Below are 26,136 nucleotides of genomic sequence, written 5' to 3' on the forward strand. Positions count from 1 at the left end.
GCATACACATGACCATGTATTTATTATTCTTAACACATAGTTTTGGTAGTGACCAGCCATCATGCCAGGTGCATAATCAGGTGTACATCAACATGCATTTTTTTCTTCATCTTGTTTAATTTCTCAAAAACATTTTGCATTTGAACACAACTGTAGTAATTCCACAAACGATGTGTAGGTTTATCTACTCTGGGGTTAACTTTGACACTTTCTATGATAATCAATGTTTTGGAATGTTAGAGATAAAGGCAGTTTCTAGCAAATGATAAGGACTTGCATTTAAATTTTATAAAACAAGAATAATACATATCACACAGTTCAGGCATGAGTGTAATTGTCCTCCCTCTGTTACTTAGAAACAGTTCATACACCTTCAGCTATCCCCTTGGGTTTAAAGACTTTGTGTGGATAATCACTAACACTCTCACTTATGTTTATTATTTGTATACTCATTTTGCATGTACCTCCCTGTTCCAGCTCATCAGTTCCAAAATAGAGATGCATTGTTCCTGACAAATTATACTGGCGGGCGTCATCATCTTGACTCATAACATGGGAGCCATCAACCGCAGCAGACCACCTTCCAGAATCACGGAATACCAGCAGCATGTGATGCCAGCCATCATCGCATACAGACAACGTACTGGATGACGAATTTTCACTGAAATATAAAACATTTCTTGATTGTAATGAATGAGTGGATCGTTAATCGTATTATGACTGGGATTTTAGTTGGGTGAAAACATGTATGTAAAAGGCCTACTGCAAATTTAGGAAAAGCAATACATGAATAGATGGTGATCGTTGTTCAATTTGGCCCGACACGCAATTATAAATTGTCTTGCGACCAGGGGGGTGTTTCATAAAGCTGTTCGTAAATTTATGCATGACTTTACGAACAACTTGAATATGAAGTGCCAGATATAGGATGCCCAAAGTTTTTTCTGATATTTTCAATACCCTCAATTAAATTATGGCAAAAAATATACTTTGCATTAAAAATGTTTGTTAAAATAAGAATGTTAATCTACATCTGCACAGTTCAACTTTAGTTGATGCAGTTAATAATGATTGAGCATCCCATTTGGCTTTTCATATACAAGTTGTTTGTAAAGTCATGCGTAACTTTACGAACAGCTTTATGAAACACCCCCCTGGCCAGGGATTGACTAGGACTGCCATTTTGGAGAAGTTGGATCACAAATATGTACTCACCCGGTTTGTATAAATGCAAGACTGCAAGGATTTTGGACACTGAACTTGAAGTTACCAATCCGCATGTCCAAAAGTTGTTTATTCGGATATGCCATCTGCACTTTCACCCACAATGATAATGTCAGATTTGGAGACCCATCGACCACAGAAGCAGAAAAACTAATGGATGCCATCTGATCATTGAGTCTAAGATCATAATTGTCTGGAATAACTAGGGTAAAAATGACAGAAACATGTAATTGAAAGAAACTTTTGATTTCAACATCATTCATTTTGAAACAGGCTGTAGCTGTATTATGAGTTCATGCTGTAATTGCTAGCTCACAACAGACAATTTATCATATCTTGATTCCTATTGCAATAATTGAATATTCATTCTTCTTTTTTGTACTGGTGTAGCCCTCTAAAACATTATATTAGTCATTATCCCATAGTGGAATATTCCAGTGCTTTAATTCACCCCTCTATTACACAACATATAAACTACAGTGTACAACATTATCTGATGTACAGTACACATTAAACAGAGGCTACCAACAGAAACATAAACCTAGTATATGTATATACCTGTCTCACATGTGTCTCCTGTATAACCTGCAGCACATGTACACATGTACTGCATGAAGCCGTCTGTGCAGGTGCCATTATACTTGCATGGGTTGGACACACAGGAGCTGATAAATTCTTTACATGTTGTGCCCCTGACAGGACACAAAATGAAACAAAAACAAATCATATCATTAAGTCTAAATTAATGTTTTTTTTATATGATGTTATGCAGACCTAGCCATGGCTCTGTAAACACATAGCATAGCAATTCATTGTATCTATAACAATGGTGGCAACAACACCCAAATCAATACGCATCTAGACTTTCCCATGAGGGCCATGAAACATATTCTTATACCAAACAAATATGAATTCAATTCAAAGATAAATAAGAAGTTACCATATACACTAACATACAAGCACAAGTATATCCCTGCATAAGACCATGAAGGCAGCAGCACCAAAAATGAGACGTGTCTACTGGACAAATGACAAATCACCATACCAAATTTGAACTAAATCTGTAGAGAAATGTGGCCTGTGTGTAGGGGGTACACAAGACACCCACTCAAATACGAACCATGCCTTATAAAGGGTGGAACATTAAAGACAGCATCCACAAAACCCATTGGGGTCCAGATTGAACCATTATCAAAAGATACTTTTTTTGTAATTACTTTGATAATATTGTTTAAAAATTATTCTGATGATCTTAATTTGAAATCTGATTGATTTGATTTGTATCAGACTTACCAATAACCTTCTGCACACTGGCAATCATACCGATCAGTTCCCTCTATGCATGTACCGGAATTTGCACAAGGGTCTGAGGAGCATTCCATAATGTCGACCTCACAAAACTTTCCCTTAAATCCTGAAATAAAGTGACAAAACTATAATCTCTCTCTGAAGATTTCAAATATCAACACTGAAACAGGAAAAAAAGAGATTGTTGTTACTTTTTTTATACAATGTTTTCTTGAAATATTTTGTAAAATTAAGATGAACTATAAACAACAGGTCTTATTTTTTACAACAGCACATTGTTAACTTATTTGCATTTCACTTGCATCTTGAAACTATTGATTTCCTCATTTCTACTAGAAAATATAACAAAATGGTAAAAGCATCTATAATAATTTTGGCTTGCTTGTTTCTACAACAATTGCAGATATCAAGCATGAGAACGAGAAAATCTGGAATAAGATGATAATTGTGCGGGGGTTCATGGGGCAACGCCCCAACTGGAGCTGAAGCAATTTGGAAAATAGGAACCCCAATTGTTAGCTCTAAAGTATATTTAATCCATGACTTTTGCCTTAAAGATATTGATCCAAGGCAAATTTGCACAAACATATTTTCACCACGTCGACTTGAAAACACAAAAGAAAATAAATCTAACGGACCGAATTTGGAGAAGAAAAGTGAACCACACTCTTGAGTCTCGATAAAATATGAGCAGTCTCTGGTGGGGAGCTAGCCTGCTGGCTGTTAGCCAATGAGGCTACTTACGCCAGCACTAGATTTGTTACACACAAAAGTACAATGTACAGGGATTTGAAAAGTGTATGTTGTGAAGCTGGCCTGCTAGATTTTCGCCAAAATGAATGTAACCATAATAGGTTTTCTTAAATTGTCAATGAGTGAATTCTAAATTTGATTTAAAACGGAACAATAAACTAGACCACCAAAAAAACCTTGGTTGATTTCTAATAACCATACAAATGTGAGTTTATTTCTCCATTTGACATTTTTTTTTCTTGATCCTTAATATGATCTGCTATCTGTGCATGTGAACTTGTGTATGGGCAGAGATTTCTTATTAAAGTTTTGATAACATGCAGACATGCTGAGCCCGGCTGCTTGAGCAATGGTACAAAAATATCTAAGCACAGGTATGAAATAGGGAAATTCAAATGTTTTGAGGTTGATTGTTTGTTGAAAAACCTTGTGCCATTGCTTTGCAAACGTATTCAGTTATACTACTTCTAAATGTAGGAATATTATCTAAGGCAAGGTATCACTCTCCCTGAAACTGTACGCTAAGTCAGTTGTGACACATTTTCTGGCATTTTGAGAGAGATATTATTACGTCAGTGGCTCAATTTGCTATTCACATCTCTGACCAATTGGATCCTAGCTGCAACTAACCAGGCATACACCAAGACAAATTACATTCCCTTTTTTTATTTCCCTAAAATTTTCTAAACCATGGAAAATCTGTGTATCCACGGTGGAATCTCATGCCTGAAAAATTGATATTTGTCACTAACCACTTGTGCAGGTACATGTAACACTTGATCTTCCATCAATACACGTTGCTCCATGCTGACAAGGATCACAAAGGCAGTCATCTATTTCCTGATCACAAAGGTCTCCAGTTATACCTTGTGGACATATACAGCTGTAGCTATCCCACTTTATGACAAAAACAAATGAAATACAGTGTATAATCTCTTTAATTGTAAAGGCCTTGGAAAGAGAGAGGCAATAAAAGGTGCAGTCTATATAAACAACTATTTTGGTTCCTTATTTCTGCTAGCTAACCGTACAAAAATGTATTCAATATAATGGTAAACCATTGGGCGGTAAAATACTGGATAGTCTATGTAATAGTTATGTAGCAGGTATTGGGGAAACTACTGTGAGTTGTTGCTGAAGTAGCTGCCACATGGTGCCGGTAAGCCTATGATGTGCCACCGTCCACCGTGTGGTAAGTTTTGTGCTGACGGTGGACTGAGGTGAGGGTACACGGCGGGGCGTTGAGCCATCAAGTAAACATGGTGGGGGAGGGGGGCCGTTAGCAAGACCCGGCAAAAGTTTTGGTGTGGGTACAAGCAGTGGTACAAGTGAGAACCCGGTATGAGGACGGTACAAAGACAGTATAAGGACGATGGACCGATTCAAGGCCGTTATGGACCTGTTTGTGGGGCCATGAGAACGGTAACGACGTGCCATATTTTGTCATAATTTAAATCAAACGGTATGGGCCCCTTGGTATATAGCAGGTGTTATGTTACAGCACCACGTGATGGAAAAAAAACACGTCTGTCTGACAGGTTTAAACTGTCAGGTAGAGTTTACTTATATCTTAGCTACTTCATATTTGAAGTCACTTAGAAATACCTGGTCTTCACAGGTCGAGCCACTAGCACAGCGGTGATTGACACAGTCATCAATGTCAACTTCACAGGAAGGTCCTGTAAAACCAGACAGACATTCACAGAGGAAACCATCTTGATTAACAGTGCACACACCACCATTGTAGCAGGGGTTGTTATCACATGGTGTTGACTTCAGCTGGCACCATAACCCGTATGTTCCTTCAGTACAAAGACAGCTGTAGCTATTGATGCCATCGACACAGGACGCCCCACTTTCACAGCCGTGGCTCACACAGTCATCAATGTTTATCTGTTGAAATGTTTTTTTTAATGGTACAGTGTATAAGTTTCTCCGTGGTAAGGGCAGGAGTAGAAGGCAGACTTACACAAAAAAAAAAACAATTTAAAAGTTAAATGATGTAAATAGGCCCTGTATTAGGCACTACATGTCCTTTGATAATAAATAATATGTACCAGTGTCAACACAGATGTAATGCAGCAAGTAAGTATCTGGTACTTTGGCATACATAGAAGCTTTATATTATAATGTGATATGGTCTACATAAATGCAAAAAAAAAAAGAAGCAGATTGTTGATATGGACTACATGGATACTGTTTACCTCTTAGAGGTTTCAATGAAATGAAAAATGATGTGAAATTCATGTACATGAACAATTTTTAAAAAAGAGGAGAGGGAATGGGTAGTGGCCCTTCTTTTGAGAAAATGAAAACATGCAAGAAAAATTGTAAAGGTCAAATACTAGTATATTTTTTAAAGGTTGGCGGCATTCAGTTTTAAGCTAGGATATTATATATCCCAGGAAAAGTTCTCTGAATCCGAGTCAAAAGGATTATTTCAAGGAGAATATTTTCTTAAGTGCCTTTTTCCTCCAACTTCAACAGGGTCTCAATATATTTCCTGTAAAAACGTGTCTACTTATCATGTCTATGGAAAAAGACATCATCCCCTTTCTGAAAAATTATATGACTGCCCTCTGTATTGTCAACTTTTTTCATATGCCTCATATAAAATCTCCCAGTGCCACATTGAACTTTTCCTGGGATACACATTATACCAATGGCTTCAAAATTAGTTAACTGTTTCCTGTGCAAGATTAATCTGTACCAGAGTTAACCCTTACTGTACTGGGGGGGGGGGGGGCCTGGGAGGCCCCCCCTCGACATTTTGGGAGATCGCGCCGCAACCGCTTGGAATTTTGAATTGTTGTTTCATGACTTTTTTTCCTCAAGTCTTACACACATTTTGATACCATCTTCGTCGAAATCGGATATACCTGTAAGGTGTTATATAACAATTAGTATGCGCATGTCATCAAAAAATGCTATAATTGCATATATTCATGTACAAGCAGAATTGTGAATACAGGTTTAGATGTATTTCTTCCTTAGTGGGAGATATGAATTGATATCAAATTGCTGTTATGAATACATTAGAAAAAGAAAAAAAATATAATAAGAAATAAAAAAACAATAAAATACATAAGAAAATAAATATTTGAAAATCGCATCAAATTTGCATAAATTATCATTATTAATTACATCAAATAAATATTTTGTATTAGACAAGAAGTTTCGTATGAATTATGAGTTTCAACATTCAAAAAGTGGAGTCTGACAATTTTTGTAATGATTCTAGTTCCCTAAATATAGTTCCAGATTTGATATTCATGAATGCGTAATTTGCATATTCATAATTTATGCAAATTAACGTATGCATTTTCAAATATCATAAAAATAATGAAACCTCATGAATTTGAGATGAAGGAAACATTTATTTAATACATTTTCAAGATTCTTCACAAGTCTACAAATATGTAGAGTTTTCTGTGAAATGCATAAAATTAGCATTTTGCATAATTAATTAGGCTATAACGACAAAAATTTGCATATTAGGAAAAAACTAATTATACCATCTTGTTCCTTATGTAAATATCTACAAATATGCAAATTTTCGTGTTCATCGGACATTCGACGGCCGAGATCATAGGGGGGGGGGGGGGGGGGGGCCTCGGAGGCGTGTGCTCGGAGGCCCCCCCCCCCCCCCCCCCCCCCCCCCCCCCAGTCAGAGGGTGCTCAAAATAGCCCAGTACAGTAAGGGTTAAAATGATTGTCATTGAGCTCATCAAGACTGGAAATGGGTAAGTTTGTAAAGCAACTGTGTTGCACAAAAGCAATCTTTCCCTCAATCAATGCCTATTATTGTGTGCAAAATGCATTTGTAGGTGGCAAAGGAGTGACTCTGCGAAGAAGCATATAAATCAACGCAATTGTTCAGCATCTTTGAAAAGATGAAGACAACTGGCTATACTTACATCACACAGGTTACCAGTGAAGCCTAGTTGACACTGGCAGGTGAATGTCCCCCATTGGTTGATACACCTTCCATCATTCTGACAGGGGGATGGTGACATCTCACATTCGTTGATCTCAGACTCACATTTTAATCCAGTGAAACCATCCTTGCACACACATGTGTAACCACCGATTAGATTCTCACAGCCTACAGTATTTCCACTTGTGCATGGGTTTCTGCGACAGTAGTCTATTTGCCTGCTACAAGTTGTTCCCCGAAATCCTGGAGCACACGAGCAACTGCAATGTAGAAAGGAATAGACAATTAATAAAACTATCAAATTAGATTTAAATAGCTTATTAGAGCAAAGGCATCAGCAGTCGGTTGTTTATAGAAATGGGGGCCACTCCCAACAATTTATATGGAAGAGGTTAAATTTATGAAACATGTTCTACACTCAGCTATACGATGCTAAAAACCCTTGTTATATGTTTACATTACCGATATCTTGTGTTTAGGTTTTCACAAGATCCCCCGTTCTGACATGGGTTGGCATCACAAAACTTGTCTTCACTGCATGTATGGCCTGTGTATCCTGCTTCACAGTCACAGGAGAAAGAGTTGATTCCATCAATGCATGTTCCATGCTCACATGGCCTATTTAAGAAGAGAAAAAATATGCAAGAGATTCAAATAAATGTAACAAAGTAACAAAGCAGCATGAAGAAGATGATTGATTATTGCTGCATGTAACGAAGAAGTAATTAATAATTAACTTTATTGATTGAGAGGAAACATGGGGATTATTTCATTTATATGAAAGTGCATATATCTGATTATGCTAACAATCATATATATATATATATGAAATTATTGTACTCTTGCCTGACTGCACATGAGTGTATTTAACATTGCCTTGTACAAAATGTATATACATATTAAAAGCAGCACCACCCCCCTTCCCCCAAGGCTAGATAGGGTTAAAGAGAAGGTTGAGTTCTGGGGAGAGGTAACAAATAATTTGTGAGCGTTATCATTGTTATTATGATAGTGTGGAGGATGTCAATCATGACCAGAACTCAACTTTATCTTTAACAAGAACACATTTGTGCCCTTACATAGAAACAAGTTATGTGAAACGAAAGCACATGTATGTAGGATTATGTGAGAGTGTTCTGATAGTAGATTTAATAGATTATTGTCTGGAATAATGGATAAGCTTACTCGCTTGCACATTCGTCCTGATTGCCTTCACAGTGTATTCCTTCAAACCCTGCAGCACAGTCACACCGATAGGACTGTAGATCCTTCACACAGGTACCTCCATTTAGACAGGGTGAAGTAGCACAGGGGTTGATCTCATGCTCGCATAACAACCCTGTTGTTTAGAAAGCGGGAACAAGAGATGAAATGAATATCAAAATCCTACAAAATAGTACTTATTTGAAAGTATCCCAATGTGCTGAAAGTATATTGTGTGACACTCAATGATATGCTACATGTGCACACTAGAGCATAGACCTTAAAAATGGCATAAAGAACACAAATACGTCATTATTGTTATATCATTTTTTTCTTCTTCAATTAATATTAAAATTTATGCAAAATATATGCAAAAATACACATTTAAAATTGATAATCAAGTAAAGAAAGTTCTTGGAGATAAAAACAAAGTATGCAAGTTCTTTCTGTACCCTAAGAATAATATTACAAAAGAAGAAATATGTATTTATGAAATTCTTATATATTTCTTTGTTTTTTACGCTAATTTTTTTTTTGCTGCTGTTTTAGAGTGTTATCTGAACCAAAAATCAGTTAGTATAGATGATCATTAAAACTTAAATCTCCACTAGTCAGCTTTGTCCATTAGATTAACATTATTTTCTACCTCTCTGATAAACTCAATACTAATTACAATCACCTTGATATGCTGGTGGGCACTGGCATTGAAATGTAAGAGAGTCTCCGCTACATGTAGCTCCATTGAGACAAGGGTCTTGGGCATCACAGACAGTCAACACCTCCTCACATCTCTCTCCAGAGTAACTTACATCGCACAGACATCTGAAGGAAAGGGGTTCTTCTATGCAGGTTGCGTTTAGTCCACATGGATTGTCATCACACCAGCTTATATCCTGAGCACAGGTTTTCCCTTTAAAAATAAAAAAGTACATGTACACACTTGTTGACATTACGGATAGTATCCCACAGCAAATCTGCCTGGAATTTGGTTTTGTGTTCATCTTTTAACTCAAAGTACACTAAGATTCAGCAAGTGTCAAAATGAACTCAAATGAAAGGCTAGTTTACTTACCTGTGAATCCATCAGGACAGTGGCAGATGTAAGTTGTAGGTTGATCCTCACAAGTAGCTCCATTCCTACAAGGATCTGGCTGACAGAAGTTGACCTCTGTCTCACAGGTCTGTCCAATGTATCCCTCGGTACAGGTGCAGTCGAAGGCCAAGGTGGTATCATCAACAGCTGTACATGTGCCTCCATTTATGCAGGGCGAGTCACTGCATGCTGTCCTGACTTCATCACAGAACTGTCCAGCATAAGCCTTAGGACACGCACAGACTGCTCGTTTTCCAAGATCTTTGCAAGTGCCACCATTTTGGCAGTTCCAATCAGCACACAAGTCAATGTCATCGTCGCATATGAAGCCGTTGTATCCCGTTGTACATGAGCAGGTGAAACTGTTGATGCCATCAGTGCAATTACCATCGTTTAAGCAAGGACTGCTCTTACATTCATCAATGTTACTAGAACAATTCTCTCCTGTATATCCCTCTGCACAAATACATTTGTAACCAGCTGCGGAGAGCTCAGATATTACACAGGATGCACTGTTTTGACAAGGAGTATCAACACAGTAATCTATTTCATTTGAGCAGGTTTCACCATCAAATCCAAAAAGGCAAAAGCACTCAAAATGGCCTTGGCTACTCTTGCAGGTTGCGTTGTTTTTGCATGGTCTTGGATCACAATAGTCGATTTCGGTCTCGCAAACCGAGCCTGTTGAATGAACACATGTATTATTTTTATGTACAATTCATATAATTAATACTGTACACCAATTATACAAAGATGATCTATCACTATATTTCATCACGAGCATCCTAACTGGATAACAACATACAAATGATGCATGCGATTGAGTTCATTATACAATTTATCCGCACTCAAGTGTAGCTGTATGCATCAATCCTTCAAAGCCATTCAGGTTTTTATGATAGGTGCATAAACAGCCTCAACAAGTGCATGGATCCTGTAATGAAGGAATGAAAACATGCATCATTTGTTTATACATGATACTCCCAGATCCTTGTTATTTGATGTAAAAAGAATTCATTTCAGGATTTTTTTGTTCCTTGAACTATAGGTCAAATTTAAAAAAATGAATATGGCATGAAAATTCCTGCCAGTTATAACTATAAGAGATAATTAATAAAAACTTTAAAAAGATAAGTGTCCTGAAAAAAGTTACTAATGCTTCTGATTGACATACATTCACTAACTACACAGTGAATGAGCATTTCCCGAGCGTGGACATTTTGAATAATTTCCCATTATTATGGAAATGCAGATAAAGTACCAAACATTAATCAGTTCTATTGAATATGGCAATGTGATCAATGTCCTAACCGTTTAAAAAATAAATGCATCATTTTTTTTGTTTCTTATAAAACATTTTAAAAGCCTATTAAAATCAATCATTTCAAATTATGAGTCAAAATAATCGGTATGTCAAGATCATATCTTTAAATGTAATTTTTTATGAAGTTCAAGCCTGATTTTTGTCTCAATCAAAAGCATTGTCATAAAGGCCTGCTGTATAGTAGCCTCATCAGTTGAAGCTCCCTACCCGTATCATATTGTATTTCAAGTTTTAGGTCAAACGTATTTGGGGAAGCAAACAGTTCATGTTTATACCTGTATATCCTGGAGCACACATGCATGTAAACTGATTGACTTCATCCACACAAGACGCTCCATTGAGGCAGGGATCAGAGTCACATGGTAGAATCTGATCACCACACGTAGACCCTGTATATCCCAATCCACAGATACATGTGAAGGAATTAATTCCATCAAGGCAGCTTGCATCGTGTTGGCACGGCTGGCTCTCACATTCATCAATATCTGTAAATATCAATGCAGAATGTAATGGAATTGGTAGATTGTATGATGTTAAAATGAAAACCTATGACTATTTTATTTAGTGCGCCAATCACCTAAAAAAAAAGTCAAAGCTAGAATATATGAAATAAGACTGATGAAAACTTTACTGCACATTAACTTAGCACTTATTCAGATGACAATGAATATAGAAGGCATGCATGGGCAATTACACAAGAAGTAACCTTCTATTAAAGCAAATTCGCTAATTTTCAAGTACGTTAAAAAATAGAGCACCGCCAGCATTGAGGTTCAGATAGTTTATGTATGTGCGGTGCATGAATGCACCACACGCTAGATGTACAGGGGTGTATCACTATTATCATAATACCACATGTACGTGCACTGCAGGTGACTGAAGATCCATTAGATTGAGGTCACTCAAGTTGGTGTTTGGATAATCTTACTCCAAGGGGACCTTCCCTCTTGTGAAAATGAATTCCCTTTAACATTCAATATGCATTCATTGCTTAGAAGATGTTTTCAGGCAATCCTTACCAACACACATGGATGCATCAGTAGAACCTGTCTTCATTGTTGTAGTTTCACCAGGACATTGATGACATGTACTTCGCTGAGTTCCACTCTGATAAGTACCAAGCGGACATGGCATGCAAGGCACGAAGCCTGAAGGAGAGTACTCTCCAGCTGCACAAAACTCTGCACAATGTATACAAAAGGAACCACACAAAAATAATTTGGCTTGTATGAGTGAGAATGGTACATGCATATAAAAATCATGCCATTTCAAGCTTTCACCAGTGCATGGTTCTGGCACTTTACACTAAGCAATAATAGTATATATGGCAAATACATAATCCCAGGGAAATGGGAGAACGCTGTTTACAAATGTTGTTAATACCATCTCAAATGTTACTCTTAAAATATTTAAGTAAGGAAACTAATGTTAGTAAAAACATTTTTTAAAAATGAATTATTAAAAAAAGAAAAAACTAGATGGAATTTTGACTGCGCGCAGTCGAAAATGATGCCTCCGCCATAGAGCAATTTAAACAAGTTTGGATTTTAAATCTCCAGTGGTTCTTGAGATATCATGATAACAATCTCAATGTATGGAATTTCATAAGTTGACCTCTGTGACCCTTGACCTTTGACCTACGTGCTCCAAAATCTAATCAGATTGTCTTCCTATGGTGATACACACTATCATTAAGTTTGAAGTTTAAATCTCCAGTGGTTCTTGAGATATGATATGGTGATACATACTATCATTAAGTTTGAAGTGAAAATTCTCCAGTGGTTCTTGAGATATCGCGATAACGATCTCAATGTATGGAATTTCATAAGTTGACCTCTGTGACCCTTGACCTTTGACCTACGTGCTCCAAAATCTAATCAGATTGTCTTCCTGTGGTGATACACACTATCATTAAGTTTGAAGTTTAAATCTCCAGTGGTTCTTGAGATATTATGATAACAATCTCAATGTATGGAATTTCATAAGTTGACCTCTGTGACCCTTGACCTTTGACCTACGTGCTCCAAAATCTACTCAGATCGTCTTCCTATGGTGATACATACTATCCTTAAGTTTGAAGTTTTTACATCTCCAGTGGTTCTTGAGATATCATGATAACAATCTCAATGTATGGAATTTCATAAGTTGACCTCTATGACCCTTGACCTTTGACCTACGTGCTCCAAAATGTAATCAGATTGTTTTCCTATAGTGATACACACTATCACTAAGTTTGAAGTTTAAATCTCCAGTGGTTCTTGAGATATCATGATAACAATCTCAATGTATGGAATTTCATAAGTTGACCTCTGTGACCCTTGACCTTTGACATACGTGCTCCAAAATCTAATCAGATCGTCTTCCTATGGTGATACATACTATCCTTAAGTTTGAAGTTTAAATCTCAAATGGTTCTTGAGATATCGCGCTAACAAACTCAATACAAGGAATTTCATAAGTTGACCTCTTTGACCTGTGACCTTTGACCTACGTACTCCAAAATCTAATCAGATCATCTTCCTATGGTGATAAATACTATTCCCGAGTCTTAAGTTTAAATCTTAAATGGTTCTTGAGATATTGTGATAACGGTCAAACGGGACGGACGTACGGACGGACAACCCGAAAACATGATGCCTCCGGCACCACCTTCGGTGGCGGAGGCATAAAAAGAATTATGCCTCTGCCTCAGACATATTATCGATCAAGTGTAATGCTTTTAATCTGGTATGACTGTTGGCTTATTGACCCTAAACCACCTAGAGAATGGTCGTTCATCTAAAGTTTGACCTTGGTCATAATTAACCTATTTTCAAACTGGACCTGTGGCAGTCAGCCTGTGCCTTCAAGAGATGTACATATGGTTTGATTATGGTGGTTCCACCTCAAAGCTATAGAACGTGATTGTGAGTACAGCATGATTGTTCTAAGATTATCTAAAATAATATTTTCAGAAATTTAAAAAAACTAAGGCAGTGTTCTGTAAAAAAGCAAATGGCCCTATAAAGCCAATGATACATCTACTTACCATTACATTTAAGAGATGAAGTAGAGCCTTTATTTAGAGTAGTCGTGCCAACAGGGCAGCTGGTACATTCTGTAGCAAAGAATTCCTCTTGATAGCTTCCTATCGGGCAATGGTTGCATGGTGCTAGACCGGTGAACGAACTATAACCAGGCTGGCAGATATCTTGATGTGAAAGGATGAAATGAGAAATGAGAAAATATATACCGGGGGGAGGGTATTATAAAAAATGTGTTCTAGACAAAAATGAGTTTGACAAATACTTGTACTAGCACCTTATTTTCTTGATCAAACCAAGCAACTCTTCTCCCACAAAGTGTACACAAAAATCTGATGAGGTGCATGTGCTAATTTGCCAGCATGAATCGGTATGCACAGTGAGTAGCGTACAACTAATTTTTGCAAATATTTTCCTATTTTATGTAGATTTAATACAACTGTTTGGTGAAAAATCTTTTGACTTATTCCTTTAAGCCCATGTATAGTTTTTATCACTGGTTGCTGGTCTTTCTTAAAATAGCAAGGGACCTTACTTATAATAAGGAAGTGTTTATTTATAGTTCTTAAGTGAACATTAAACAATTTAGAATGAAAAATAATTTATATGAATCAATTTGAAAAGAAATATATCAGTAAAGACCCAAAGATTCCACTGATCCCTTTCAAATAATAAAGTGTAGTAAATCTATGCTTCGTAGTCAATGAATATTTTCCACTAAAATAGAGCATTTGCAATTACAAACTAAGTGAATTTTTGTACCTATGCACTGGGTCACATTCTTTGATCCGACTCCAATAGTAGATTGTCCTTCCGGGCACTGATGACATGTGAACTCTCCATGTGTGTCTTGATAGGTCCCTACTTCACACAGCATACATTCCTGAGTTTCATTGCCATAGTAGGAACCCCTTCCACATGGTACTACATAATTGAACAGAGAATATGGATTGTAGGAGCATATTACAAAGAAAGGTTACAGTATACTAAATAAAGGTACCGGTATATTGATTAACTAGAATTAAGACCCATCCATATTCAAATCAAAAGCACATGAATTCTGGTTAAAAGTAAAAAGATAGCACACCTTGTTTGTTTTTGATCCACAGAAGAGAAAAAAGAGAAAATAATAGAAACCTATTATACCAGGTGTACGCTGCTGTAGAAACACACCATAATCCAACAATGATGCTAACTCTAATGGAATATACAGCGTATCTATCTCCAGAGGTGGACTTTCCCAGGACCCTTGTCTTCTCAGTTGTAAGGGTATGAATTTTGTACATGCATGTGTACATGATGTAATACTGAACCAGAGGTTACCCTAAGCGGACCAGGGGAAGGAAACAAATCTACCTCCCTTAGTGTGTGCCGTAAAATATTTGAGGTTGTTATTTTCACTGCAAGCTTACATGACTTTAACATGCATGTAGCTTTGATTAACAGATATCTTTTATTATGCAAATTTTTTGGGAAACTTTAACTAACAAGTACGGTGCAAAATAAGAACCGTGATATATGCAGTGAAAATAAAAATTATTTATACCTGTATGTTTTGTACACAATGCAAAGATGTCAATATGTGCATAATTAATTTGCAATAATTCCAAGACCGTTTCAGTCATAGATATTCTTAATGCAAAGCCCTATCTGTAAATGCATGTATATGGCCACGATCCCAGGGAGAAGGGAAAGCCCCATCCTGTACTTCAACCAGAGAGAGCACTAAAATAACCAAAAATATTCCTGCCTTTCTAGGATTTAAGACTTAATGAGTGATGTTAACTTGGATATAAAGTTATATTTTCTTGCACGTTTGGCACATACTGTTGTTACATGACATCTTACCACAGCGATAGATGTCGTTGTTAACTGTATAGGGAGGGGCGCACACCAATTCCACATATTCATAGTTGAAAGAGCTCTCATCCAGTACAGCAGTGAAATTATCCACACTAGAGCTCAGGTCCAACTGGCCACCCTCAATGAGAGTCTCAACGAGACCAATCATTTTTTCCTCTGCATCTAGTGCTGCATCATAATCCGTCTGACCTACGTCCACCATGAGATTAGTTTCAATGTAAAATCCAATGACGATTCTGAAGGAGACAAATTTCGAATGAAAATGTATCAAATCCACACTGCACCTCAAAAGACAATACAACTATAAAGAGTATGTGTGTGGTATGATAGTATAATAAAAAATTACAACTTTTTAAAGTCAAAATCACTTTACAGGAATAGTCCACTGACAGTATGCTAATGCATATGTGACGTAAAGGGAGAGATTATACTTCATGATGTGAAATATACTCAAAGTATAGTTTTTCAAGATTTCTTCTTTTTAATAGAGCAATTGTAACTACTAAACAGTTGACTCTGCATAAGCTTAATCTGTTGGGACACCAACAAATAATTCAACTTTGGCAAAATTAGCCTTAGGACGTGTGAATAACATGTTATTTTTCTGCATAGTTTGGTTTAAAAAAATGATTTGACTTTGGGAAAATTTGACTTGTGTGACTGCGAGTTATGCAGAGTTAATTGTGTTTCTGTAAACTCTACAAATATAGCACCACAAATTTTTTTTAACAAGAACATTTTGTCTGAAGTAAAACAAAACAAAACAAATTATCCCCTACACAAAAAATGACATGCTAATAAACCATCCAAAAGATTATTGCAAATTATATCAACTGAGATAAGAAATTTACGCACTCAAAATTAAGAGCTGATCTCTTGCGAATTTTGGAAAAAAGATGTTGGAAATGCATATGCTCCTCCCATGTGCCAAGGTCTACAGGTGTGTCCATCTGCCTTCGTCTACTTCTACGTTTGCGCCTCCGACGGCTAGAAGGACCACATGTCACTCGAACATTATTCACTGTGCATTCATCATCTTCGGTGCAGCTGCCACCAAAGCTTGAAGATTGGAATGATTCTAGGAATGCTGCAGCGATGGCTAACTGTGTCTCACTTGTGCCACAGGAACCACTGAAGTAGAATAATTCACTTGGAAGATTGATTCTTCTACCCCTCCTTGATTCTTTTAAGACCGAAATGAAAAAAAGAAAAGAATATAATAATCTCTCAAATAAATACTCAGTCCAAAAGAGTGGACACTCTTAATTATTCAACATGTTCATATAAATATCAAACTAAAGGAAAATTTAATACTCTAGCAACATCAATTGAGATCGAGTTTTGAACTTTCACGCTTGGATGGGCACATTCATTTAACCATTAGACTGTCTCATTACCAAAATTGTAAACAAATAGAGCAATGAGCCATTCCAATGTCAATGAAAATTGGCATATGTAAGAAATTCTGGTTCAAGAATGAAAACACAGAATGAGAAACAACGAGGACTGCAGTCTCAGGACATGTTTCTCGTGATATGCTCACTCACGCGTGAATGGTATAATTCAAATTGTATATCATATTAGCCCTAAACAGACTGGGCTATATCAACGATTTTTGTAAGTATTCAGAGGTTTTATTTTTTATTTTTTTTGCAGACGACTCGAATAATAATAATAAAAATGCTTTTTTTTATAAAGCTCTTATTACAATCACTATAAGCGCTTCCAAACTTGGAGATTATTACCCTGGCTTTAGCTGTGCTGCCATTGCGGCGCTCTAGCATTTCAAGGAATTAATTCCTGCCAGGTACCCATTTACATCACCTGGGTTGAGTGTGGCAAATGTAGGTCAATGTCTTGCCAAAGGACATTGGTGCCGCGGCGGGACTCGAACCGTGGACCTTGAGATCGACAGTCCGTTGACGTATCTACTCGACCACGACACCTCTTCTTTTCCCATAAGGACCCACATTTTTTGTTTGCCACCATCAACCAGGAATTAAAACGTGTTTCAGAATGGATCAAAGCCAATAAATTATCTCTCAATCTGCAAAAGACGAACTACATGCTTTTCAGAACATAATAAACAAACTTCCAGGCAATGTTTTTTTTTTTATTGTACTATTACTCAAAGAGTTTTGAATACTAAATTTCTGGGAATAACGATAGATGAAAAGCTTTCTTGGAAGGAACACGTACATAATATTTGTAAAGTTATTTCAAGAAATATTGGCATTATAAATAAGGTTAAATTTTATTTTCAAAGTCGTATATTATTAAACCTGTATTCAACGTTGATCCTCCCACACTTAAAGTACGGAATTATAGCGTGTGGCAATTGTGCTGACTATCATTTAAATAGAATTATATTACTTTAGAAAAAAGCGTGTGATATGTCGTACTGATTTTCGAGCGCACACAGATGCACTCTTTCACACACATAGTTTTCTAAAGATAACAGATTTATACAGTTATAATCTGAGAATATTTATGTATAATTTAAATAGAAATAACTGCCAAATTTTCTTTATTCAATGTTTACAAAGAATGTCAATATTCATCATTATCCTACTCGGTCTGCCAGGCTTTTTCATCTACCGAAAACAAGAACTTTGCTCTCAAATAAATCATTTGGAGTTTCAGGCTCAAAACTTTGGAACTCTCTTTCAGATACAGTCAGAGATAAACCCACATATTATAGTTTTAGAAGAGGGTTCAAAAAGACTTTTATACAAAAATACATGTCTCCTTCGGATTTAACTTCTAGGATATGGGTATATCTCTCACACCTCCCCTGTTTCACACATACACACTCTCTCTCTCTCTTCTTCTAATTTTTCTGTAGTGTGCAGCTTTGTTTTGTCTTGTTTTGTTCTGTCATGTTTTGTTTATCTTGTCCTGTTATTAATTGTTTTGTCATGTCCTGTCTTATCTTATTACGTCAGTTTCCTGTCTATTGTATCCCGTTTTGTAATTTTGTTCTTTTGCATATTTCGATTGTTTGGACACTTTAAAAGGGTTTATGAAAATATGTTATTATATTATATCTATTTTACTGTGACTACTAAGACACTTTAAAGTGACTTATGAAAATAATGTTCATATTATATTTATTCTTGGGAACCTACAAAAACAAGCTATGCTTTCCAGTAGATTCCTGTTTCATTTCACAATGTTGTACTTACTTTGTCAACTATGTTCTTTATATGAAATGGAATAAATTCGAATCAATCAATCAAAACCATTACAAAACTGGATGGGGGGGGGGGGGGGCTAAGAGGGCCCCCTAAGATCTCGGCAACCGAAACTCTGATCGACTCTAAATTTGGCATGGTGATAGATGTCTATAAGATCTACAATATTGCATAGTTAAAATATTTGTTCAATTAGAATATGCTAATTAGAGCTAACTAATTATTCAGAATATGTATTATTTGTGTATTTTTCTTTGTTTTTCTTTTACATGATTCCTCATATATTGTATTGTTTCATGCATATGAGAAGGCAATAAGTTTTATTCACCATGCCAATTGGGAATACTAACAGTACATGTGAAAAGATAGGTATAAAACTGTATTTCTTTGTTTTTTAACTTATGTATTTTTTAAAATTATTTTTTAAATTTCATTTCGAACTATAATTCAACTATTTTTGACCCCAAAACAAACACCTTAACTATAAACAAGACCAAATGGCCAACATTTTATCTCTTTAAACAAAAAGAAGATATTTCCATATGTTTTGTACACAAATCACGAAAATGAGCGATTTTCGGGCTGAATTGACAGCGGGAATTATTGCCTTGGTAAATTTTTATAATTGTCAAAAGCATTTGACACAATAGATCATGATATACTCTTAAGAAAGCTCAAACATTATGGTGTGCGAGGTATAACATTAAATTGGCTTAACCCTTACTGTACTGGGCTATTTTGAGCACCCACTGACTGGGGGGGGGGGGGCCTGGGAGGCCCCCCCCCCTATGATCTCGGCCGTCGATTGTCTGATGAACACGAAAATTTGCATGTTTGTAGATATTTACGTAAGGAACAAGATGGTATAATTAGTTTTTTACGAATATGCAAATTTTTGTCGTTAGCCTAATTAATTATGCAAAATGCGCTAATTTTATGCATTTTACAGAAAACGTGTCAAACTCCACTTTTTTAATGTTGAAACTCATTATTCATATGAAACTTCTTTTCTAACACAAAAAAGTCATTTTAATGTAATTAATAATGATAATTTATGCAAATTTTGATGCAATTTTTTTTTTTTTTTTTTTTTTGATGACATGCGCATACTAATTGTTATGTAACGCCTTACAGGTATATCCGATTTCGACGAAAATGGTATCAAAATGTGTGTAAGACTTGAGGGAAAAAAGTCATGAAACGACAATTCAAAATTGCAAGCGGTTGCGGCGCAATCTCCGAAAATGTCGAGGGGGGGCCTCCCAGGCCCCCCCCCAGTACAGTAAGGGTTAAAAGTTATTTGGAAAATAGATTACAATTTGTTGTCGTTAATGGTGCCAAGTCTCAATCTAGCAATGTGAAGTATGGTGTACCTCAGGGATCTGTTCTTGGCCCATTGCTGTTTTTGATTTACATTAATGATATTATTAATTCGTCTCAATTATTCTCTTTTTGCTGACGATACATGTTTGTTATATTCTCACAAGAATGTACACTCTCTTATGCAGTCAGCTAATACTGAAATGTGTAGACTCTTTACGTGGTTTTGTTGTAACAAACTGTTATTGAATACTGGTAAAACTCAATGTGTAATATTTAGGTCTACAGGGAGGAAAATCCCTGAAAATGTTCATCCCTTAGTTGTTGGTGGTCAACAGATCAATCGCAACATGTGTTTCTTGGTGTTACGGTTGATGAATATTTATCATGGAAAGAACATTTTGATAATGTATGTACTAAAGTGTCTCGCAGTGCCGGAGTAATATCCAAACTTCGTTATTTCCTCCCCCAGTACACCTTAGTTACTTTATATAATGCTATTGTTATGCCTCATTTGATGTATTGTAATATTGCTTGGGGTCACACATTTAGGACCCATGTACATAAGTTGCAAGTACTTCAAAAAAAGTTGTTAGGTATATAACAAATTCAGAATATAGTTCACCTAGTACTCCTTTGTTTTTGCAACTACATATTTTGCCTTTTGATGAATTGGTATCTCTTAATTGCTTAATATTGATGTTTAAATTTCAATCACTCCAGTATACATTTTTGACTAATGTGTTTGTGGAAACCTCTTCCATCCATCATTATCATACTCGTCAGAGTAACCTTGTCCATCAGTCATACGCCAGGACCCATACTGCCTTAACCCTATTTTAACTGGGCTATTTCAGACCAGGTTTTTACTGGGGGGGGGGGGGGTCAATTTGACCCCCCCCCTAAGATCTCGGCCGTTTCACCGCCGATCGCGGCGAAAATTTGCATGCATGTCAAGTGAAGTGTATAGAATACTATGGTAATTTCAAATTTTTGAAAAATTCACTCATTTGCATATTTATGGTAATTTATGCAAATAAGGTCATCAAATTCACATTTCTGCCCATAAATCATAGATTATTCATGTTTACGTATTTTTTTTCACTACATATATTTATTAGACCATTTGGAATAATAATACAACACAAAAAATTGGAAGAGCCAGGTTATTCCTCATGTTATCTCTTGTTTTTATAATTTCTTATGTATTTCATTGTTTTTTTAACTTATGTATTTTATTGTTTTTGTTGTTTTATTTCATTTATAACTACAATTCAACTATTTTGACCCCAAAACAAACATCTAAACTTTAAACAAGACTGAATAACCAATGTTTTATCTATTTTTAGGAAAAATGACTTTTACATATGTTTTGTACACAAATCACGAAAATGAGCGATTTTCGGGCTGACATGCAAAGACAAAAGGTCATGTGACCTTGTAACCGTAGGTCCGATTTTCAAAAAAATTGTTTTAAAAGATGCGTAAGACTCGAAAGTAAAAAGTCATGAAAGGAAAATTTTATATCTGCCGCGGTTTCGGAGTAGTCGCAAAATTTCTACAGGGGGGGGTCAAATTGACCCCCCCCCCCCCAGTTAACGTAGGGTTAAAATAATTTAGAACTGTCTGTGTTAAAAAGTGGAATAAGTTACCCCATAATATAATTAGTAGTACTACATTGTCTCGGTTTAAAATAGCTTGTAAAAAACGCCTTTTCGACAGATTGCTATCAGATACATGAATGTATAAAACAAGATGAGGTAGCCATGTATGAAGTGTACGTTATAAGTATGTGTGTGTGTGTGTGTATGTGTTTGTATATGTGTTGTAATTGGGGGTGGGGGTATACTCATCTGCATATTGCTGTTACATGGTTACATACACATGAGTTATACTCGTAAATATGTTACTCCTTGCCATTATATGCCATTATATACCTACTGTATAGTCTACTGTGTGAAGGGGCCTCGTTCACAAGCTGTGCTTCACTGGGGTCCCAAACCTATCATTCTTGTGTTCCTTGCTGTTATATCTTGTACCATTGTTTATGTTTGATTTGGTTTGAATAAACTTGAACTTAAACTTGAACTTGACAAAAGGTCACATGATTTTGTAACTGTAGGTCCGATTTTAGAAAACTTTGTTTCAAAAGATGCTCAAGACTCTAAGGTAAAAAGTTAGGAAGTGGCACTGTAAAATATGAAGTAATCGCGAGAATGGGACGTACGGACATCCCGAAAACATAATGCTTCTGGCTACTTCGCTGCGGAGGCAAACAAACTATTCAAAACCTTCCGAAAACAAGTGCATCTTGAACAAAACTTTGAAGACATCAACAAATGAGGCTTTCCTTATGTGTAATGGTAGGTTAATTCAAAGATTTGGAGCTGCGCTACTGGAAGCTCGATCTTTAAGAGTTACTTTTGTTTTTGTGTGAGCTAAGCTACGTTGCTCTAGAAGCAGCGTGTTCTGTGTACTTCGTAAGTTATGTGATGTGATATAAAAGATAATAATTTCATGTTGAACATAGAAACACATTTCATACACCAAATTACCATTTCGCCAATTTGAGATTCACATAAATACATTGATGACACGTTTCAAGCACTAACACCTTTCTAAAAATTATTATTATTTGTCCAATTTATTTCCAATTTTCACCATTCTGTTTTTCTTATTTGCTGCTCTCATACAAATTAACTCACTACAAAGGTTGGATTGTCCTTTAAATTGTGACAAATAAAACAATACATTTCATTTATTATGTCCACTACATTAGGGCTTTATTTCTTATTCAGAAATATATTTTAACATGTCAAACTCTGAAATTCACTTACCAGTACAGTCAGGTATTATATCATTAGGGATCCATATTCCTGATAATCCACACACATACTGGTTGTCAAATCCTTGGATTGGAACGTCAAATTTGTCATTACAAAACAAATCGCAAAATTTTCCATCACTCCATCCATCACAGGCCAAAGCTCCATTTTCTGGGGGATCCAAGCCTCGGCAGGATTTACCTGGTGAAGAGTCAATTAATAGAATGAACTAATATGAAGATTTGTCCTTCCCGTTAAAGAATTTGAATATATTTCTTTCCCTTAAAAAAAGAGTAAAAACAACTATATTTCAGTTTTAGTTTCAGTTTAACCTATTTCACATTTCTACATAAGTTGTACATTATGGAAAGAGTATGCAACAAGTAGTAGCCTTATATACATGTTTAGTGGAAATAAATAACGAGCTAAGTACTTATTGTTAATATGTAACAATCATACAGAAATTCAGGATTTTTTTTTTAAAAGCATGGCTTGTAAAAATAGATTTCCTACATATCATTATGAATAACCATCATAAAAAAACTTATTGGATAAAAATTGGGAACCTTTACTGTAATATCCCCTAAATCCATTCATTGTGCATCTAAAATGCGAGATTTTCAGATCATCAAGATCTTAAACTGTATGAGCTTCTCACTCTAATCATTACCTTGCCCTCAAACTTAATACAGGGCCTTGTATCACAAATAAATTGTGAGAAAGTTACCCCATGACAGCTATATCTACATGTACATATACAAACAACATTACACGCTCGCATGAGCAATTTTCATGTCAACTGCAACATGATATATCAAAATGTATGTACACTTTTTTAAAGAATTACATGGAACTTCGACATCAGAAATGATGCCTCCGCCATAGAGTGATTTAACAAACCAAAACAGAAGTAATTTTTCAGATTCAAGTTCAATTGTAATCCATTAGCAGGTTCTCAGAAATATCGTGGTTACACGCTATTTGTCATATACATGTCACGATGTCATGATGTATGGCCTTTTTATCTTTGACCTCATGACCCTAAAATCTAATCAGTTCATTGGCTGAGCAAGATACATACATGTCTTGAGTTTGCTCTGGTAATCCTTCAATCGGTGCTAATGATATAATGTGATCACAAACTATTTTTGCATACATTATGAGCCCTGTGACCTTTGACCTCGTGACCCCGAAAGCTAATCAGTTCATTGGCTCTGCAAGATACATACATGGCACAAATTTTTTGGTAATTCATCAATCGGTTCTTGAGACAACGCGATCACAAGCTATTTTTGCATACATAATAAGCCCTGTGACCTTTAACTTCATGATCCCATAATCTAATCAGTTCATTGGCTTTGCGAGATACATACATGACCCAAGTTTGGCGGTAATCCATCAATCGGTTCTTCAGATAACTTGATCACGAGAACGGGACATTTGTAGCTGAGGCACATCAAGTTGGAATATTTTTGTTTCACCCTAATTTATTGAATTATTTAAAAAATAATTTAAAAATAGTAGATCTATATAATAGTATACATTCTAAGTTTTTTAAAAATAATTATTTGACAATGTGTGTTTTGCGTGACTGCTAAAGCATGTGTATGCTACTATGCTTATCAAGTAGGGGACCTACGCCCTTAAGTCATAAATGCCAGTAATGAGGATTAATGCCCCCACAAAAGGGCACTAATATAGCACATCGACACGATTTTGATCCTGGGGCCTCACAGTTACGAGGCCATTGCTTTGTCACTGAACCATAACTGTACGCAGGGGGGGGGGGGGGGGGGGCTTGAGTAGGGGGCAGTTTCCATAAATTTAAAAAACAAACAGAAATGTAATAATTTTTCAATAATTTATTTCATTTTACCCTGGTACCCCAACATATAAACAAATCCTCTGGACGGCCATGCATTATGGCTCAAGGCATGGGTACACAGAGGATTTTTTTATGTTGGGAACCGGGGTAAAATGCAATAAATTATTGAAAATTTATTGCATTTTCTTTGTATCATATCTATACACAAAATCAAAAATAAGGTTGGTTCGTTTGCCAAGCAAGTCAAAATATAAGCATGTAATTTAATTCCTCTCAGATATTAAAGCCCTGTCACTGTTGCATGTAGGCCTATACACTCGCATGATTCCGAAGCAATTAACTTTCAAAAGGACTATAAATTAAGCCTCTTCTCCATGCAGAGATTCGGTAAGAGCTGCCCGCTCACGTGCCGACCCGCAGTGACTGTTTGTGGAGCACGTAGCTGCATGCATTGCATTCGAATATCGAATCCCTGCGTGTGTGCTGATCCTCATTGCACAATGTGCCTACAAAGCATTCCCATTGCCTGTTGGATCAGCGAATAGAAACTTACGTATTTTAACCCTATATAGCCCGGGCTATTTTGAAACTGCAAAGCCCGGGGGGGGGGGGGGGGTTTCAAAGGCCCCCCCCCCCCTATGATCTCGGTCGTGAAATGACCTATCGCCGCAAAAATTTGCATGCATGTCAAGTGAAGTGTATATAATACTATGGTACTTTCAATTTTTTTGAAAAATTTACTCATTTGCATATTTATGGTAATTTATTCAAATATGGTAATAACATTCACATTTTTATCCATAAATCATATATTCTTCATATCTAAACATTAATTTTCACTACATATATTATTTAGACCATTTGGGATAATATTACAGCCAAAAAAATTGGAAGAGCCAGGTTATTCCTTATGTTATCTATTGATTTGATAATTTCTTATGTATTTCTTTGTTTTTTTAACTTATGTATTTCATTTTTTAGTTGTTTTATTTCATTTCCAATTATCATTCAAGTATTTTGACCCCAAAATAAACACATAAACTATAAACAAGACCAGATAACCAATGTTTCATCTCTTTATTTGAAAAATAAAATTTCCATATGTTTTGTACACAAATCACAAAAATGAGCGATTTTCGGGCTGACATGCAAAGAAAAAGGGACACGTGACTTTGTAATGGTAGGTCCGATTTTCAAAACATTTCTTTCAAAAGATGCGCAAAGAAAACAGACACAAAATTACA

At 36.0% G+C, this 26,136-nt stretch overlaps 1 protein-coding gene across 1 annotated transcript in view; it reads right to left on the reverse strand.

Moving 5' to 3' along the window:
- The window catches only part of LOC754362, a 75,314-nt gene that overhangs the window by 15,839 nt on the left and 33,339 nt on the right, over positions 1-26,136 (reverse strand). The window contains exons 18-35 of the mRNA XM_030990787.1: positions 23,080-23,268; positions 16,584-16,911; positions 15,714-15,964; positions 14,628-14,789; positions 13,871-14,032; positions 11,862-12,023; positions 11,118-11,327; positions 9,498-10,199; positions 9,105-9,335; positions 8,408-8,561; positions 7,685-7,840; positions 7,203-7,482; positions 4,891-5,178; positions 4,038-4,182; positions 2,518-2,638; positions 1,783-1,916; positions 1,216-1,426; positions 465-661 (exon numbers count right to left, since the gene is read on the reverse strand). Of these exons, the coding sequence (XP_030846647.1) occupies positions 465-661; positions 1,216-1,426; positions 1,783-1,916; positions 2,518-2,638; positions 4,038-4,182; positions 4,891-5,178; positions 7,203-7,482; positions 7,685-7,840; positions 8,408-8,561; positions 9,105-9,335; positions 9,498-10,199; positions 11,118-11,327; positions 11,862-12,023; positions 13,871-14,032; positions 14,628-14,789; positions 15,714-15,964; positions 16,584-16,911; positions 23,080-23,268 (4,083 nt within the window). The remainder of the gene's footprint in view (positions 1-464; positions 662-1,215; positions 1,427-1,782; positions 1,917-2,517; positions 2,639-4,037; positions 4,183-4,890; positions 5,179-7,202; positions 7,483-7,684; positions 7,841-8,407; positions 8,562-9,104; positions 9,336-9,497; positions 10,200-11,117; positions 11,328-11,861; positions 12,024-13,870; positions 14,033-14,627; positions 14,790-15,713; positions 15,965-16,583; positions 16,912-23,079; positions 23,269-26,136) is intronic.

The sequence above is a fragment of the Strongylocentrotus purpuratus genome, unplaced genomic scaffold (genome assembly GCF_000002235.5).
Source record: "Strongylocentrotus purpuratus isolate Spur 01 unplaced genomic scaffold, Spur_5.0 spur5_scaffold_19, whole genome shotgun sequence".
In the NCBI taxonomy this organism is placed as follows: Eukaryota; Metazoa; Echinodermata; class Echinoidea; order Camarodonta; family Strongylocentrotidae; genus Strongylocentrotus; species Strongylocentrotus purpuratus.